Here is a 20,263-nt window from a genome sequence, read left to right as displayed (position 1 = left end):
GCATCCTACCATACCATGACATGAGTGATCGACGCCAAGTAGCGACTATCGAGCTGTCCACGAGCAAAGTATTGCAGGTACAAGATCTGTACCGACATAAACGGGGGCTAGGGTAGTCTACCCTACCAGTCAGTGTACACAGGACTCCCAAAACCAACCCTCAAGGGTTGAGTGACATGCCCCAGGTGTATGCTTGCCTAAACCTGGTTGATTCGCCTTCTTATCACCTTGGGATTTGTGTTGGAACTTATCCTTTGAAGCTATAGCTGTGGTCAGACCATTAACAGTTTCCGTACTATGTATGCTTCTGTCATGCCTCCCCAGACCAGGACAATCATCACCCACTACAAGTACCGACCTACACACCCATGACAGTGTAGGAGACTGACATAACCTCTCCACTCGCCTGGCAAGCTAGCTCTTGTGTCTATCGTTCTGCTCTGGCGTTGCCCACTTCGACATAACTACATCAAAACAACGATATATCGTGACGAAGGCAGTCACAATCGGTTCAGCTTACTTGCAGAGATAGGCTGCCACTAATGGAGCCGTAAGATTCTTGAAAACAGATACAGGATTTGTCCGGAACGGGTCTTGCGTGTAGCAGTACCAGAATCCCAACACCTTGGTCCTGCTTCCAGCCAAGCACTTCTCTAAGCCCTCCTCCTCGTCGAACCTTTACGGCGCTCTACGTTTGTAGCGTTGACATCGAAACCATCGATTCATGGTCATCCAGAGACAATACTTACCAAATCGTCCCGTTCCCGTCTAACTATCATAAGTTCAGTTCAAGTTGCTCCATACAAGTTGAGCTGAAGGAAAACGAGAGTTGATCGGAGGGCTACAGGGAACAATATAGGGATATTTCCTTGCACAAACGTGAAAGAACAGCTACTAAGCCCGGGAAACCAAGAGTCGGTTCGCCATCATTGTTCGATGTTCTTAGAGACTGGAAAGCCGATAAGATTTTGACCATAAAGTTATTTGAGTGCTAATATCCTCTCTGGTTCAGGCGCAAGAGCACGGGACTCACCGGATACCCAGCTAATGGTATTGACACATATTGCTGGCTTCGAGTCTGGGATACAATCGTAGAACGGAGATTACCCGGTTCTCGACCTCACTCTTGGTCCAATCGACTACCAAACTCAGTTGTCAGTTGTAGGTCAGAGCTGTTGAACGGTATAGAAGAAGCGCGCTGTCTGGCACAACATTCATTCTAACCACAAGTAGGGGAAGATAAGGATCAAGCGAGACTAACCCAAGCCCTACGGGGTTTTGTCTCGGTCTCACGAGCTCCTTCGAAACTCAACCGCGATCCTATCCTGATAGTGGCATTCCTATTATCCATCTTCTACAACAAGCAGTCAGGCTCGTGTCTTTTAGGGCGCCTCTTCTTGACTTAGCTTTGATTATTGTTGGACTTTCAGGACCTCCACTCTTCGATGGGACTGCGTCGAAACACTAGAGAGCGAAGGAATAGAAATAGGAGAGAGACTAGGCGCGATTCAAACAGTAGATCGAAGATATCGAGGGAGTGTGTTTGTCTTAATCCAAGCCACTCCATATATAACAAAGACTCAGAATCACCGAGCAAGTTCCAACAGGAAAGGGAATACGTTTACATCGCTTAGCACCTGGTTTTTCCTACACCCGAGGGCCTCTCCTTGACGTTATACGCAACGACTTTGCGTTTCATACAACATTTACATACGCTTGCTTGACAAAATGGCGTATCAGCAATCACCGTGGGCACATATCCCACATTATGTGCCAATGATGAACTCAGGCATGCCAAGTTTACCCACGGCTCAAACACAGGGAAATCCACCAGAACAACCCGGCAAGCAGTAGGTCTTCTCCAACTCGTATCGGCTTCCAAGTCCCTGACGGAGAAACCTAGATTGGAAAAATATACGCTTTCCTTCATGCAGCAGCCGTTGCATGCTAAAGCCGCGAATGGAAAGGACAAAGGTAAGCATTAGAATGGTTATGCTAGCTAAGAGCTGTTGTCTGATTGCATGAACTACAAAAGACCGGAGGCCAGTAGATCCACCTCCAATTTTGAAGCTGGAAGTGGCCACAGACCAAGATCCTGATGGTGTATACAAACAAAGTATGTTAATGCATTCCCCTAAAAGGTCTACTTAACTCTAATCTAACGCTAGGTCCCTACCTCATTGTCGTTGCATATCTAGAATATGGGCCGGGCCAAGACCATGGTCCTGATGCAATGCCGCCGGCAAACCTGATGTCGGGTACGATGGTCTCGTCGTTACACCGACTCAAAGATCCTGGTGATCAAGAAGGAGCCTTTTTCGTGTTCGGCGACTTGACAATCCGCCGTGAGGGTAATTACTGCCTCCGATTCGATCTGCTGCAGATGGAGTTTGGCGTTAGCTCGGATCCTGATTCGTTAGTTACTGTCACATCCGTGACCAGCAATCCTTTTCGAGTCTACTCGCAGAAAAATTTTCCAAAACAGCAAAAGAATGAGTCTACGTTCTTAACTCGGTCCTTTAGTGATCAGGGCGTTCGGCTGCGCGTTCGGAAGGATTCCCGGTTAAGCCTCAATCGAAAACGGACAAGTGACAAAGCCATAGAGAAATATGACCGGAAGAGAATGGCCATCGAATCGCCTGGGCAGGGGCGGAGACCTTCAGTCCAGCACAGGTCGTCGTTGGACTCTACAGATCAGTATCACGAAGGAGACATGTTTTTGAATGAGCCGGCAAGCAAACGACATAGGACCGGATCTGGGGCTTTGTCAACTACAGAGAATGGACTTGAGACGCGTTCTTGGGGATCCTACCAGCCAGGCAGTAGCTCGTCTTTTGCGAGCCATGGATCGATGACTTCCATTGGTACTGGACCACCGACCTCTGCATCCCTGGGTGCTCCTCAAATGCCACCGCCAACCACGAGGCTCGATACCCATTTCTCCTCACTCCACACTGGTTCAAGCATGTTCCATTCACCGGTGGGGGAGCGCCAATCACCGGTCACTCCCTCATCCGTTCACCAATCCCCCTTTAATAGCACTGGATCACAAAATTCTTCTATGGCTTATTTATACGGAACGAGTCTAGGTCAGAACGGTGGCGCACAGGCGTTGAATCTCGCTCCCGTTGGGGCACACACACAGAGCGCGATGAGTACCCCTCGCTTGGCAGACTCGTCCCCACGGCCACATGCTCATCCGACTAACGCGACATCTCCAATGGGGGTCAACATATACGCACCAACATCACAGGTCTCTGCGCCGCCACAACCTCGCCAACTTTCGTACAACACACCGACTTACCACCACGGCCTTTCGAGCGCCTTCGACCACAGCACCCTGCATGAGCATGGGATGAATACGCCCTTGACGGCAAACATGCCGCCTGACAGTTTGAAAGGTGGATATGCCGATGTCTTCAATGGAGTCACCGCAAAATCCGAGTAAGGCTATAGTCCCGAGCTACTAAATGCAAGCGGATTAATGTGATAGTCAGTCCCACGCGTAAAGCGCACGCATCCAGTTGGCAATGGGCAGCCAATCGTGGAGCAGATCACAAAATATACCCTCTCAACTCTTTTGGTATTGCCCAAGAGACGACTGCTTGATATCTCGATGGAATTGGGATTAATCTACGAAGATTGAAGCATACAAAAGGTAAAAGAGATATACATTCTAATTATTGTTTCCCGCTTAACCGGAGGTTGGAATGCATTGTTCTGGAAGAAAGATACCCCACGGCGGCTGTTCTGTTTCGCGCACTACTACCCATTCTTTGTCATGTCACGATACGAAAACTAAATAGTAATACTACCACTAAAATCCGAAAACATGTATACTGCAAAAAAAAAAAAAAAAAAAAAAAAAAAAAAAAAAAAAAAAAAAAAAAAAAAAAAAAAAAGCCGTAAAAACAACAGATGCTTAGAAATGCTTACTAAAGTGGCAAGCTGGATATTAGTATATCAAGAGGCACAATCTTGGTCTGATGCAATGCTAATGCCATGTGGCTTGCTCGAGCTCAGCTTATTTTGATGTCACGATTATCGAGACATGTACCGTAAAATTTAATATAGATACCTACAGAGATCTCAATTTGATACATTGCCATTCCTTGTACATACTCAGCTATTGTACCTAGGTTCCCCGGCTAGTATGTGTGGCGCTAGGAACGACCCAGATGAAAGCTGGAGTTGGAACCTGTGGAGCACGACAACGTCCCTACGCCCTTGTTCTCTACACTACTGTGGACGGTGAACTTAACAAGCTAGTTGCTAGTGCAATCTATGCATTGTATATGATTGATATGATATCTCTTGAGACTCGTTGTCGTGAGCTCATGGGTACAGATATACGTAAGTGAAAAATAGCGTGGGAGTATGATCATGGGAAACTTGTAGTTCCTCAAGCTCGGCCTACCTATTTGCCATTTACCAATAACCGAAGTATTTCATTTCGTGCTCTATCACATTTTCTACATTTTCGCACCACACAGACGCCTCTTATTTGTTTTAACCCGTCTAAGCTCGGTGTGTTGCGATGTCGGCACTAGTAACTCGGCTTACGCCCAGACGCCGAACTGACGAGTCCAAAAAAGAGAGCAGAGACTGCTCTACTCGCCATCTTTGTTCTAGATGTGTCTTAAATCTTGTTCACAATAGAAATCGTACGAGCTGGCCACGCGGCCTGAAAATTTAGGAGTAATAGCAGGTCTTGCTTCGACGTGTTTAGCTCCCAAGACATGGTGCGTGTACACTACAAACTAGCAATATCCCACACCCTGGAAGGGTAATTATCCTGGGAGGGCCCAGAGCCATGTTTTTGGATGTTTCGAGTTCGTATTGGCCTGGTCAATTAGGTAGACGGAAATACAATGACAAGTGCCTGGCAGACTTAGTGCACACTCAAAGGTCCAAGATTGTTACCAGAACATTTTTCCTGTTACCAGCTGGCCCCTCTCGCCGTCTTCGGTAGCACAGCTATCGACCATGTAGATAACACCTCATCAAAGTATACCAGCGAAACAAAGTCCTCCAGGCAAAGAGTGGAGCTTATTTTGGCCGGATCTGCAGGTAACCCCGTTATTGAGAGGGCCGTCTTCAAAGGGGTGCAAGCCGACTCGATGTGTGATATACACCTAGCCCGCCAAGTTAGCGCATGGCGGTCTTCGATATGGCAACGCTGGGGCCGGATACATTCCCATTCGACAATGGGCTCCCCCTCTCTCATACTGCATCCGTGGGGAAAACTCAGCGCCCAACACTGGGTGAAGTACTGAGTACGGCTGTTAACTCTGTCACATGACGAGTTCACCTTTTCATGTGCAATCAGAGACATTGATTCACCGGAAAGTCAAGTGTTAACTACTGCCGACTAAAGGGGCAGGTCTTGAAGTACAGAGTCTTAGCAAATCACTAGTCAAACACGGCGAGTCCTTGAGGAGTCAGTCAGACATACATGAGACTCCACGGTCTCACCTGTCATTCCGAGTCCAGAGCAGGTGTTATCGAAGCAATGCAAGCTATGCTCGGTCTTGGGTAACACATGGCGGCGTGCCTGCTACATAAACTTAAACAGAAATACAGCTATCGAAGTACCTGATTACACTACATGTAATTACTAGGTCATCCCTGATACTCCCCCCTCCCAAGCTTGCAGATCTGGCAAGTCGATGCCCACTACGGTATCTCAACCAGGTACTGCAGATCTCCGGTATGAGAATAGAGTTTGCGACTCCCCTTGGTCCGCATTTCTAAGGTTCAGCAACTGCCGACCTCATCCACAAGTCGCGAATTCATACAACTCGCGCGTCTCTATATGGGGACTTTGAAGTCTATTTGAACATCCTTAGACACACAAGGCCACCATAAAGAACTTAAGCCACCAAGCACAAGAGTCAAGTGGCCGCGGGAGGCGGGAGGCGGACAGACTAGTTCTAGTCAAACCCCCAGAGTCGAGGCTGTGATTCTTTTTTTTAGTCTTTTTAGAGGAGAGCACGTCTTCGGGAGTGCCCGCTCTTTATCATCGTAGGCTCGTGGCTTATGTTACCTGCCGAAATGTTCTTGTTACCTCGTTCTCCATGACCTGTTGGTCTAGTATTCACTGTCGGAAGCCCGTCGGAAAGGTTTGCGAACACCAGTAATCAGCACCGTTGCAGTTCAATTTTCCACTGTAAGCTGATAATGACATAGATCTTTTGGACCTACTTCAAAGACATAACGGTACCCCCTTACGTTCGCCATGTACCATTTACAATGTACACTCTAGCACACGTTACGGCGCGTGGAGAGAAGACTAAGCCCTGCGCAGCCCTGCTACTGACTTAGACCTTTATCCCGGGTTGTGATTCGGTCGGTGCAACAGGTATCAACGCCTTTTTGCCTGTGATACCTATGATCAAAGCCGAAGTAACCCGACACTCTGATTGATCAAAATGACCTACCAGGGTCATTCCGTCGGGCCTAGGGTCCGAAGGTATTCTTGCACTACAGATTGCACTAGGTACATTCGACATCTGCCACTTGGGGTAACCCGCATAATTTCCGATCCTTAAGAGCCGTATTAAGACAAGGGAGGCGGTAACTACTTGCAAAGCCGCACAGGAGAAGGCATGCAGTTTACCTTAACCTGCCCGTACTCCAAACGCTTCTGTGACCGCACGGAATACATCCCTCAGTACCTTTCTGTTATGGCGCAAATGTATTCTAGGTCGCATTGCACCAAACTCTTACAAATTTCTCTATGGCCTTGGCATGAGCGAGAAGACCTGGTTTAGACAATCACAACGCATTTCGCTTGAGCATTCCAAGAGCCACACGATAAACTCGTCTGATGCTAAAATACGAATAGTTCGATAAACGAGATGAGAAAACAACTCCATTTCTTGCCCAAACAAATTGCATCGTCAAACATAACACACTACCTGGCAGGGTACATGTACATATATGTAAGTAACAATACTACCTACTCTCAATATACCCTGCATGATGTCTGTGGAGAACCTTGATTATCCAAGTCCTAGCAAGGGTAGCAGGGCATTTAGTCAGCTGGAACTATTGCCATTCTAACTACTCCAATCAGACTTTTTTCTGATTTGTAGCGTATACATCTCTAGACACCGAGGATTGGTGATGAAGACAATAGGAATTTACGCGCCACAACGCAACTTCAGCTTCAGTGCTATAGTATGCTTCTCCTTGCTTAAACCACGATATTGTGAGGACACAGTCTCATCATTGGGGAACATCCGCTATGTGCCATCCATATGCACGTAACTAACTGTAACTGAGCTAATTAACTCAGTCGTGCCTGGGCATTGCCCAATGTAAAGCCCATCTAAGTACACTAACGTTAGAGGGCATTTGAAGCTAGACGCCCAGCACCATTAGTATACATGTATGTAGACTTACACCACGCCACCACTTCATCATGGTGGTCGCGATGTATTGCATGATGTGAAGATGCAATGAATACGCTACTGCTTACACTAGTATCACATCTGTATCCCTGCGGGTCTCCCCAACTTTTCAAAGTGTCGATCACGCCCAGAACATCCAATATTCTGAATTGAGAGGCGCTTCGAGCAGGGTATCCTGAAATGCGTGTTTGTAGTTGGCAGTCTGTTTGCATCGCGAAAGGGAACGTACATAGGCATGTAGAAAGCTGTATCGGGCAGTCAAGGTCTTGCGATGGAGCCCAAATAAGGTCTCCGGTTTCTCTTTTTAGAGCACAATGACACTATGTGTGACGACAACGACACGTCCACTGTTACCATTCACCTTGCTTTTCTTCTTGACCCACGTTGAAACGAAGCGTCGCGGTTGTAACCTGTCAAAGCTGCATTATGCACACCCCTCATCGGAGGATTCACCAACTGACGGCCACTTTGATGCCTTTTTTCTTTCCCCTGCCCCCTCCGTACTAATGCAGTGTTTATTGAAAATTTCTCATAAGACACTATCTAGTGTACTTACATACAGTATACAATACAGCTAGCACAGCTTCCATATTGGAGTAAAGTAGAGATGCCGGCATGGTCAGCTTTTGCTGCAAGCAGAATGAAGAGCCGAGCTTATCCATCCTTTTTGCTTTTTTTTTCTGTATCCTACTATTCCCCCCCTTCCCCCCCTCCCCTCTCGTGACCTCCCCAACTCTCCTGCAGAGAGGTTGGGTGACACGTCAAACCCCCAAACCATAATACCTCTTACAGTACACTATGCCCACACTACAAGGGGTGTTGAGTGAAGGACGATATTGGCCAAGAAAGAGTTTACACAACGCTATTGAGACGATCCCACGCGAGGCCAGGGGGTACAGCGTTACGTTCTAGTGGCAAGCTTCCGCGAGCCGAAAACGGGAGTTCCACACACCCACAGTGCGCTTTAGGTACCGCTTGTGTTCGAATCCCCAGCTCCGGCTTGGTCAAGCAGACAAGAAATGCCACTTCGAGTCTGGGCCGAGGTGCTAGTTTGCCGTTTTCAGCTAGGATGTGCGGCCAGCATGCGCAACCGTTCCCAAAACGTTCGATGTGTACTCTCTCTACTCGCTCTCTTCCCAATAGCAGTGAACATGGATGAAGGTGTGTGCCAATGCACTAGACAATGCAAATGCCGGCCTCCAGCACTACACTAGTGTAGTGCCGTTACATTCTTGAACTTGCCATCCCACCGCAACTAGCAGTAGGTGCATATGTGCCTTCATGTAGGTGTAATGTATTGCGGTTGTTTATATGTACACCATCTCTCAATGGACACAGAGAATACTGCAACTATCAGAGACTAAAGGAGGGCAGTATAGTTATGAGTCAACTGGAGAATTGTCACATAGCTAATTAGCTGCCTCTCCGATCAGGTGGGCCTCAGGACATGATTGATATCTTGAGGTCGTCCAGTCAGGAGCTCTCATGAACTCTGCTCATCTCGGGGCTCAAGTTAGCATATACTTCATCTGTAACAACGTCCTCGTGATTTTATTTTCGTCTTAACGGGTTAGGCGCTAAGATCCATGGTAGCAGTTCGTTATCATCAAAATCCCAGCTTCATCCGTTTGAATTGTAGTGACTGATGCTGGGGAATTATTTGGAACTTTTGTTGACTGATCCAGCAAGCACATGCATGATGACTGGAGTGACTTGCGGAAATACCAAGACAGGACATCAGAAGTGATGATGCGAGTAGCATCAGTCGATTTTGTTGTACATACATGCAGGAGAACTGTGTCAAAGCAGCGGTCAGATGGCTCTGGATGGCGCTGGTGTAGGAAACAGAAGCTCTGTCACAAGGTAACTCTGACTACACAGTACTGGCTCTGGCAGAAATTCTTGTCCTGTTTGAACGGTGCAATATCTCCTATCAATGAGAAGTAACTGCTTACTTGTCCATTGTGTGCCGGAATCTATGGTTACAATACGTATGAACCGCTCCGTCGCTCAATACTGTGTCTCTAAGCCTCCGCCTATGCTTAATACCTTCTTCAATAAACTAGAAAATAAAGGCGGCTTGTTCCGTTCCCCTGGTTACGTGCAAACTACTGCTCAAGAGAAGTGACAAATTTCGGGAATCATGAGCATAAACAAGCTACAAGGCTGATTAAGGTGTACAGTACTTACACCATCTCATACGATATGTGTTGCAGATGTTTATTGACTATTTTGTGTGCCCGTAACTCAACCTAACGTGCGTTCATCATTAGGTTTCGAGGCAAATTAGATACTCAACCTTGACAATCTGGGTTATTTATCTAATCCTTGCAATGCTCACTGGGTAAATAGCTCTTAATCATAACAGGTATTTCTAAATTACCCGCAATGCAGCTAAGTCGATGTTGTGATAGTCTCGTACACCAAGCATAGGGGCATGTACAAGTCTTCTTGCCACACGACTATGTCAGTGCCAGCTTTAAGTACACTAACCAGGTGTCTCTCCCTAATAAAGCGCTACGTTGATGCCCGAGCGTTCCGTACATCTCCTTTCTAGAACTGCTGACGAAAGCTTAGCGACACATTTGCAACTAATAGCACAAGGGTATAGAGGCTGCGGCTATCCAAACCCCCCTAGCAGCAGCAAAGAGGTTTCGAAGCTAGTAAAAAAGCGATAGCAAAAAGCGTCAGCATAAGTATCTACATGTGCCTTTTACTAGAGGGCAATAGTCCATTGCACCGAGCACCGGAAGTTTCAATATGTAATTCGTACCAAATGAAGTCCTGAGACACAGCAATTCCACAACTGGCTAACTATAACAGCCATTGCTAGTTAACCTATAATACGTTAATTAAGTCAAAAGGATTAGCATTGATATGATTAGAGAATGTACTTGTAGAGTTTAATATGAGAATATTGATTAAGTCGCAGAATTGAGAGAAACGTATGCTTGAGTTGTCTACAGTTTATAGCTAAAGATAAATGCTAGATTGAGATCTCCAAACAATAATTGATACAGTCTGATGTTTGTTTGTAGTCGAGATTTACTCCTTGTTGAAGCTCTATTTCTTACTAGAACTTGACTTCTTACTCTTAGATGACTTACTCTTGGATGAAGAAGAGTGGCTGCTTGAGTTACCATAAATCTCAGCAGCGTGAGCGTGGGGATCAAGGTAAGTATATGGCTCACACTGTGCGTATTGATAGGTAGAAGAACCTCCAAGGGCTTTCTTTATGTCCTTGTCTGTAGAGTACATTTTCATCGTCTTAGGCTGCCCATTTGCATCATACTCGTAGGGGTAAGCCATTGTGTGCTAGTCTGAAGGATTAATGCTGTGTTGTTAGCTTTGGTGGTATGATAGTTGTAGATATTGATCTGATATTGTGCGCTGTATGCTGATGCTGGGTACTGATGATAATTATTATTTTGCGAGCTCGGGTAACTACTTATATAGACATTTCCACTACAATAGCTTCTATTGTATGAGACAGGGAAAGGTCCATGCCTTTGTGCGCCTGGAAACAAGGCATTATTACAAGATATCTCGAGATAAAGGATAATGCATTGTTTTCCAACTCTTATTCTTCTTCTTTTTGAACACAGACATTATCCTAGGTGAAATCTTCACGGCGGCAAAAAAAGGGAGCCTTCGTATAAATGAAACACCACATTATTGAATGTCTATCAAGAATCTTTGATAAAGAAAAAGAATGAGCCCATCGCTCAAAGAATGGCAATTTAATGTGCATGCTCAACAATGCTATACGCTAAGTCCTTTCAGCGTTGTAGTAGAAAGCTGATGCGTGATTACCCGTGGATTGTCAAGCTTTTGAGACATGGGATTGGCTCAAGCAAAACGAGGAGTAGCAGCAGCAACTTTACTGAAGAGGGAAGGAATAAGCGAATAGGGGGGGAATGATGGCAAAATTCCTCGCACAATAATCGCTCAGAGTCTTCAGATTCATGAAGCCAGTGCTTGTGCTATCATTGTGTATACATAGCTCAATCGAATTACAAGCAATGCCCACCGAAAGAACAGATATATATTTTGGCCCTACATGATACTTGTTACTACTCGTCTAACGACGCACTTCTATCCAGACTTGAAGCACAATTTGCAAAGCCATATAGCCTATTGATACGTATGTTACCTTTGGACAGTCGCAACATATACCAACGACCCGATTTTCATACCAACACCCTTCATCAGACAATGACAATCTCCACTGGCTGTATCTTTTGCTGTAGAGCCTCCCCATACATGAGTCCGTGTACGAATGCATCCCCAACAAGGACATAGCCACCTTGTGCTTCACGCACCACGTATGGCACTGTAGCACCGAGGATCACGATAATTAGGTCGCCGACTTGCGCACAAGGCGGCACAAGCCCAATGTATCCAGCCCGCGTAGTGGCGAATCCTCGTCCTACAGCTGCTGTTCTAGCCTGCATCTGGAAGGTCTGGACAGCGTCCATCTTCTTACCACCGAGCCCGCCCTCACTTCTTCGTTCGCGCCAAGCAGCCAGCGCACTGTGGTATGTCACTGCTGGATCTGTGATGGGGCTACTATGCATTATTGCGTTTCGCCCCGTGTACATGTCGTCCATAAGCAAGACGCGCGCAAAGGCCTCCTCGCTGTTTCTATACACAGGCTTGCGTTGACTAATGAGCTCGTCGAAAGCAGCGCGGAACTTATCGTGAAAGACGAGAAAGTCAGGCTGGCCGCTCGGCAGCAGTGGTGCAGTGTGCACGTGCACCACGGCTTCGATGGTGTCCACGGCCAGGCAGCGTACACTGATACCGCCTGATCCGGTTATATCCCCAATGAACTGGATGTGTGGCTGCGCTGTGCCAGAAGCCGAATACGGCGTGGGACGGAGCGTCGAGATCACCTTGGGCGACTTGCCCTGTGCTGTCCAGTCCGGAACCCAGGACGGTAGATTCCTTACCTCGCCGTGGCGTCGCTGGAGCCCTGCACTGTCGAACATGTGGATTGTTCGGCCGCGACGGACTTGCAACGCTGCGAAGCGTCTGTACACCTGTTCTGTTGCGCGCGTATACGGTCCAATAGCTTCGCGATCAGTGTCGCTCAGGAGGGCGAAGAGCCCGAAGATCTTGTCCTCTGCATTTGTCACGCCAAAGTCTCGCGTAAGTTGTATCAACTCCAGCGAGTCCATCTTCCCAGTTTGACCCTTGATACGCTGCAGCTTTTGGTAGTTCATGTAGCCGCGCATAACGGCGTTGCTACTCATCAGTTCGCGCTGACGTTCTGGATGCGAGACAATGGACTCCTTGCTAAGCATGCTGTCTAGGTGCTTCTGAGTGAAGATGTTGCCGCTGAACATATACTTGACGTTCTTTGCGAGAGCGAGTTCTTGGATGATCCAAGTCCTAGTAAACCACGGCTGGGTTAGAGCCTGGAAGGCTGTCAGATAATGAAGAGGGTGCTCTATATCGTCTGAATGCGTCAATGCGTCCTGGACGCCCATTCCTCCCATGGCAGGAAATCGAAGGGTCGCTCCGCCAACTGAGACTGTCTGGCCTTCCACATCTCCCAGATCGACGTAAACAGTGGCTGCCCCTGAATATATGCGTTCCATGAGCCGGATCTGAGCGTCCTTTTCCACGAGATCTTGCTGATTGATACAAATAGCGTCTGCCCAGATGTAATCTTCTCTCTGCCCGGGTCTGAAGCCAGCACGAAGTCGCTTCAGCGATCGCTCCAGACTAGGTCGGCCATAAAAGACGCTGCCATTACATAAGAACTTGATATCGTCAGGTGGTGGTCCCCAGCAATACGATAGGGCTCCATATCGCGGGGCATTATCTATATCGAAGTGCACCAGTTCACAATCGACAGGATCAGCTCTCAGAAACCCTCGTTTGACCTTCAGAAGTCTAATTTGACTACCCGGCCGGGCGAGAGGTGAATGCTTGAAGGTAGGCACATTGTCGCCGATGACTAGCGGCTGTGTCCGCTCAGGCACTCCATTCTTCGGTGCAATTGCCGCCAGCTGCGCTCTCTCATCTACTTCCTCGCGTCGCTCCCCATTTGGCATAAGCCGATATCTGCGAACGCCGATCCGGCCGGAGCAGCCACTGTCACATTCCTCGTGTATGGGACAAGAGCTCTGGCCCGTTAAAAGTCCGGCGAAAAGTTGGCCGAGAACCTGGGTTTCATCTTGTGGACTGGGATTAGTCACTTGTGACATCTTGGACCAGAGAAAGTGTCTCCAAATGGCAATTTAGTGGAAGTTATCAGAGAGTAGAGTTATAAAAAGCCTCAAAACGATATCATGATAATTCATTATTCGAATGAGCCTCATGATGATAAGATGATAAGATGACCACAACGCCCTTGAAACTAGCTGAGATATATATAATCGCGACAGTGTTACCATAATATTCTGACCTATCGCCAAGGCAATCAGCTGCAAAACTGTAACTACCAAAGAATCAACTAAAAACACGCCACCTATTTTAGCTCCTTGTGTCTAAACATCGATTGGCTTGCCTCGCATTAAAATCTCTAAAGCTGGACTAACACCCATAGCAAGGTAAGGGATGCTCTTGTTCTTCAATGCCAATCAGTACCCCGCATCTGTCGAGGTGCGGCAGGCTTGTAAGTATACTTGTATCTTATTTTTAGAAGTTTTTTCCTCCAGGAGTCTTGAGAGTGAAGGTATGCTCGGAAATACAGCTACACAGTTTGGTGGATAGCCCGAAAGCCGAGGGCATCAGAGATGAGGACTATTAAAATAATGACATCTATTTCAGAGTGTTATAGCAAGTTCTGAAACGCAGAGTTAGAAAATTTTGCCAGCTGCGTTGCCGGCCAAACAACGCCAATGGTGTTGGTGGTGTACTAGCCACAGTTTAGTAGCAAGAGCTCTTGTGACCATCACCTTTCCTGTGAACCCTAGGATCTTGGCATATCAGCTAAAATTTCAAGCGTCGTCACTAGATTTGTTTCATCAAACCGAGTAATACGAAGATACTGTACTCCTTTCAGACTCATAAAATGCTATGAATTTTGCAGTGAAGAGGCATGATTATTGGGGATGGGCACTCGCCACATTAGAACTCCACCAGTGTCAGGGGCCTCAGGGTGGAGGAACAAAGAGATACACTGTATATAGCCAGAGAAGTCTGAATGCCTTCAGACTTCTGACCTTTTAGGCCTTGTGCCACAATGAGACTTACTGTATACCTATAGCTCTTCTGACAACTAGGGAAGGTAGTTTCTTGCTTATCAGGCCCAATAAGAGAGGTAGCTATTGGAGAGTTTCATGCAATAAGTGTATGGACAGTTGTTGGACATCTAATACTGGCAGGTTCTCGCCACATGTGCCTGGTGTTGGTGCATGAATCATGTAGCTTTTCTTCCGACTTGGACATCTTTCTGATACAATTGAATTTATCTTCTACTGTCCTATCTTCGGTCTTTGGGTCTCTACTTCTTGATATAAAAAGATGTACATGCGGTATAGTAATTATAAAAACATATGATACATCGCGTCATCTAGCTTGGTGGATTTCCGACACGCTACTCTTTCAAGGCTGCTACCTAGTCTGGACTCTGCCCAGTTTCTACGCAGAATCTAGTTCTGTGGTAAAGAGATTATATTCTACGAAATTTGGCATATTTCCGCCATATATTTGGTTCTGAGGCAACCGTTCTTGAGAAGGCGGCCCTACTTGATGTTTATTTGGGCGAGGGTAAAGTAATTTATATGTTCCCAAACGACGAAAATGTGTGAGATACGAGATTCGACTACCCCTTTCACTCATACAGTCTACATTTCACCGCCTCTCCTGCATGCAGATTATTTACCTGCTTGATGGAGGATGGCCGAAATAGTTAGGCAGGAGAAAACGCTAGAATGTGAGGTCAATGGATGTCAACCGGTAATATGGGTTCAGAGGTTCGCAGAGATAAATTTATCGAGCGATCGGCGTTTACGCTTTAGACCGAAACAAGCTGACAGACGACTTGTTTGTTGGATGATAATCAGCATCTTCAGCTTCTGTGCATGGGAGTGATTATGCTACAAGGCAGTACATTCTTAACATAGCCGATGTACGGGAGAGGGTCGTATCTTCACGAATTAGCAGCCACAGACATATCACTTCATTAATCTAAATTTATATTATCATTTCATCTTAGGGAAGGTAGACTGTCCATCGCGATTGCGGATGTTGATAAGACTCTATTCGCCGATCTTTGGAGATGTATACTACAAGGTCGAGATAGGCTATGCTGATGTTGAATGGGATGACCTTATCTCCAGTTTAGCCATTCACTTCATCATTGATTTCCAATCATCCCGACGATGGAGGAATAATTAGATCTATGCATGGAATTATGGACTTGTAAAGCGATAGTTGTGATCTATGGACGGGTTGGTGTTGCGTGTAAGTCTTATTCGGAGTTACGGAGTGATGAGTATCACGGCGTGACTCAGTATCATGCATGATCAAGGGTTGGTAACTAATGCAACAACGCCAGAGTTGTAAAGCTCATGTAACCAACTCTACGCATCCCACGGCCTCTAGAAACTGCAGAAATTCATCAATCAACAAGCGAGAATTAAACGGAGGCTATACATGACGACATCGACTTTGAGAGTGATGCAGGGGTGATAACATACTTGCCAGTTCGTCCGAAAATACACTCAACTCTGTATAAAGAGGCAGATCCTCGAGTCTGAATTTCTGAAAAGCTGTCCTCTCAGCAAACTACCAAAAACCTGAGTGAGATTCACATATAAAAACTACTTGACTAGTGCCTTTCTCAAAATGGCGTCGACTGCAGACAAAACGAAGCCGTACATTCCTCTTAACAGCCTCCAACAGGACGGCTGGTCTACAGACACTGAAGCAACGGCAACATGCTTCTGTGGTACTGTACAACTATCTTTGGTAGGCGACAAATATCAGAATTCATCTTCAACTCTATATCATTATTGAAGGTTCACTACAGGCCTATTTGGTTTCTTATCACACAATCTTTTAACCTAATTAATAGGCAGCGATGCCTAATGCAATTCTCTACTACCTCTCTAAGGCTGGTAAAAACAATCATACTAACACATTTCCAGCCAACTGAAGGGCCTGGCCTCCTGGACGTATTCGTCTGTAACTGTTCGGACTGCCGCAAGATCACCGCATCGATGTTTGCATCCAATATCATTGCCACATCTGATACGGTCAAGCATCTCAGGGGCCGCGAGAACCTCAAGACCTTCAGCCAGTCGACCACCATTGGTTCTGGAAGAGCTATGACGAACTATTTCTGCGGTACCTGCGGGAGTCTGATGTATAGAATTAGCGAGAGACGCCCTAACGTCTTTATCCTACGTCTCGGCACTGTCGATGACTTCAACCTGGCCGATGTAAGTGTGACTTGAAAACTTTGCTTTCACCTTCCTCCATGGTTGATTACCTAGAAAATCCTGTTTCGAACTGACTTGGATTACCAATAATGTGCAAAACACTGTGAATAAACATGACTAATACCGCATGAAACAGACTAAGCTGCGACCAAGGACTGAGCAGTACATTGAAGATCGAGTGAGCTGGTTCACAGGGTGTGAAGGTGCGAGACAAGCCCACGGCATGGCATACCCAGTGACCAGCCTATAACGAGGACAGGGACCTGGGCTTAGAACTTGATGCTATTCGCAATGTAATTATCAACTAGGGCTGCATCAGTCCTTGACCAACCAATTCATTCTTGGCCTTGGTGGCTTGACTCGACTCTATGTGCAACTGGTCTGCCAGCCCTGGCCGCCTAGGTCTCATTGGCTTGTTTCATGAAGCGAAGTCTGTATAACCTCACTTTCCAATATTGCCCAATATTGCCTGCATGTCTCTGAAGATCATGAGCAGCCTGCAATGGCCTTTTGTATGGCTAAAGCGCAAGGCGAACTGCATGTTCAGATTGTGCGCGTGTAACACAGCCAGATAGCTAGATGTTAGAACTAGGAAAAAGAAACTGGGAGTATAGAATCAGAAGGAATCTGGACTTCGTGGAATAACGGAGTCTTGATTTAAACCCTATATTACCGTGTTGCATGACGCCAGCCGTCATGATGGTATTTTTCTGAATAGATTGTTGACTGGATAGCTACCTGCGTATTGCTACTCGTTAGATTTGTTGAGGATTTGGATTCTGCTTTAGGTTTTTGTTTGGATACTCTTAGATTATAAACTTATGAAATCCGACAGCACCCAAACGCGAACTAGGTCGGAATAACGTTTCTAAACGCCAAATAAAGCTCTATAAACATATCTAGTGTTCATTTATTGAATTGTATGAAAAGGTATGGATGAATTGTGCTACATCCTTGCTGAACACGATAATAGCTTTGATACTATTATCTAGGTTTTGAATAAGTTGGAGCTACTTGCCACACCATGTTAGAAGCGCGTGCCAGAAAGGCTGTACAAGGCATACAGTAACGCTCTCATTGTGGCACAAGGTCTAAAAGGTCAGAAGCCTGAAGGTATTCAGACACCTCTGACTATGTATTACAGGGTATCTCTTTGTCTCTCTGTCTCCAGACCCCTGACTGTGTATCAAGCCAGGCGCAACATTTAAAGCTCGTCACAACCTGTAGAAATTGCCTTCGGCTAGTAGATGGGCTATCAAACGGCTTGTTACATTCACGATACTATAACATGCTTGACAAAGCCACTATATCAAGGGATGGTGGCAAGATTTAAAAATGAAGCTATTCGCAATACAATAACCTGCTATGGCTGCTTTGGTCCGGCTCTTGCTAACCTCCGAAGCCCGTCACTATGTCTTAAATGAGCGAGGTTTGTATGACCTCACTTTCAATACGAGCTGCATGTCTCGTCTCTAGTGATATTGCCTACTCGATCCTATGCCCGTAACCGCAGGCGACTCACACGGTTGTATCAAGGTGCTCAGCGGGTGTAACAGCAACTAGATCGCCCATTCATGACATACCTATCTGAAAGGTGGATATCGGGGACAGTCCACTCGAGCCAGGGCATGGAGCATGTTAGAGAAAGAAAAGGTGCATGGATCTGGAGGGTATTGTACGGGTGATAGCTACCTACTACATGATAAAATAAGATATTATGAAGCGGGTGCACAGGCTCCTTCCTTGCGCCCATCCTCGCATTTCAGAGTTTCTTGATTGCCTGATATTACTGTCCACCATGGAAGTCAGGAGGCCACCTCAGATTACTTATCTACTTGATAACATCTTGTGAAATATGTAGAAGAGCACCGAGTTGTCCGGCGGCTTACCGCTGAAGACAGCCGCCTCGAGATTGGGGCTGACGTGTGTGTCGGCGTCTAATCTCACTGGTGTAGGGGTCTCGAGGAAGCGCGCATTATGTAAGGATGTGCTGGACGTGACTTTGTGTTGCTAATAAGATATTTGCGGAAAACAAGGTAGGTATTTGTTGTGTCACCAGGTAACCAAGTCCTTTATTTATTACTCGGGAACGTGATGTGGAATTTGGCAGGGGTAATTATCCAGAAATGCTGATCGTGATGCACGTATAACTTTGATGCCGTTAGTGTCTCTGCGTGGAGAATTTTGGACAGTAGTCATCGGTTAGTTCCGTTGATTATATCTGCGCCCCTTTATCTATTTGTAGAAATCTCCAAGTCAGGCGCCAGAGTGTTTGGCGTGGATGTTCACATGGTGCCGTGGCGGAGGGGAAACGAGTGAGAAAGAAGTGACCTGGAGAAGCCTGTTCTTTGGCGGCGCTGCTAGCTTGATGTCTCTCTAGTGAAAAATGGAGATAAGCAGGAGAGTCGACAGTAATTATCTAGGTAATGCCATTAATATACCTAATCATTACCTGTTTGTTATTATATAATTGAGGTATTATATGAAAGGAGAGAGAGGGTCAAGCGCGAACATGACAAGATGAGCGGGCATTTGTAGTCCCGTGGGGAGTTACAGATACCATATTAATGGGTGAATTAACTACACACTGAATGTTATTCATTTATTAAGCTGGAAATTTTCAGGATATTTTAGCATTCCTACCTCTGAAATATCTTCAACATCTGCATGTGTGGAATGAATGGCTTCTCTGCCCAGCTAAGTGCCCTAAGCATCCGCTACCGAAGTAAGTAGGCAGGTACGTAGAAGTACGTAAAAGTACATGCAGAGCACCCCGCGCTTTAGTGTATTGGGAGCGCTGGTGTCCGCTAGTGCTCCGCTGCTAGGCACCTAGGCAGGTGGGCATGACCCCGCCAGACATCAGATTGCCCCGCATGGATAAGCATCAGCCCCAGTCAGTAGCCCGGTCAGAACCCATGTCCAGCCTCCAACCGCACAGCTCGCCCCGTTCAACGCCCGTCAATTGACCACCCCAGCTGATTGACCCTATTCTAGCTGCCTGCTGTATTGGGTTGGCGATGAGCGTGGTTTGGAGCCTTGTAGGCGCCAAAGATGTGTATCCATGCAGTCACTACTTTGCGTACATGGATACTTCAAGTTGGATACCTAGTAGAGGTGCCGTATGTATGTACGTACAAGGTACAGTACAGTACATAATAATGTAATGTACCTCAGGTACACACGTAGCGGGGTTGGACCCTCTGAACCACATGTTGGGCCATGGGGGAGCTTCGTCATACCTCCGACATCCATTTGGGTTCTCACTATTCATTGTTCATTATTCATGATTCTTCTCGTTTCATTTCAGCCCGCTGTCCCAAGCAAGACTCGATCTCCTCCTACCTATGACCTTCTCTGCACTCGTGAACTCTGCTCTCAGCCGACGGACGACGTTTCTTGCTATCTTTGCTCCTAAGATCCCCTTTCGACTCTGCACGGCCTATTGCTGGG

At 46.5% G+C, this 20,263-nt stretch overlaps 3 protein-coding genes across 3 annotated transcripts; 2 read left to right on the top strand and 1 right to left on the bottom strand.

Annotated features, from left to right (window-relative positions):
- Positions 1 to 1,728: 1,728 nt before the first annotated feature.
- Positions 1,729 to 3,448, top strand: F5B22DRAFT_645274 (velvet factor-domain-containing protein; the record flags this gene model as incomplete). Its single annotated transcript, XM_047978554.1, has 4 exons — positions 1,729 to 1,850; positions 1,904 to 1,974; positions 2,036 to 2,116; positions 2,169 to 3,448. The coding sequence occupies 4 exons, from the start codon at positions 1,729 to 1,731 to the stop codon at positions 3,446 to 3,448; spliced, it is 1,554 nt and encodes a 517-aa protein (XP_047832131.1).
- An 8,103-nt stretch (positions 3,449 to 11,551) lies between these two features.
- Positions 11,552 to 14,196, bottom strand: F5B22DRAFT_88180 (heterokaryon incompatibility protein 6). Its single transcript, XM_047980660.1, has one exon. The coding sequence runs from the start codon at positions 13,628 to 13,630 to the stop codon at positions 11,624 to 11,626; it is 2,007 nt and encodes a 668-aa protein (XP_047832130.1). The 5' UTR covers positions 13,631 to 14,196; the 3' UTR covers positions 11,552 to 11,623.
- Positions 14,197 to 15,928: 1,732 nt separating this feature from the next.
- F5B22DRAFT_601433 (Mss4-like protein) lies at positions 15,929 to 17,278 on the top strand. Its single transcript, XM_047974611.1, has 3 exons — positions 15,929 to 16,340; positions 16,520 to 16,813; positions 16,950 to 17,278. The coding sequence occupies exons 1-3, from the start codon at positions 16,218 to 16,220 to the stop codon at positions 17,061 to 17,063; spliced, it is 531 nt and encodes a 176-aa protein (XP_047832129.1). The 5' UTR covers positions 15,929 to 16,217; the 3' UTR covers positions 17,064 to 17,278.
- The last annotated feature ends 2,985 nt before the right edge of the window (positions 17,279 to 20,263 follow it).

The sequence above is a fragment of the Xylaria bambusicola genome, assembly GCF_022495145.1.
Source record: "Xylaria bambusicola strain CBS 139988 unplaced genomic scaffold F5B22scaffold_14, whole genome shotgun sequence".
Taxonomy (NCBI): Eukaryota; Fungi; Ascomycota; class Sordariomycetes; order Xylariales; family Xylariaceae; genus Xylaria; species Xylaria bambusicola.
This window is presented reverse-complemented; position numbering and strand designations above follow the sequence as displayed.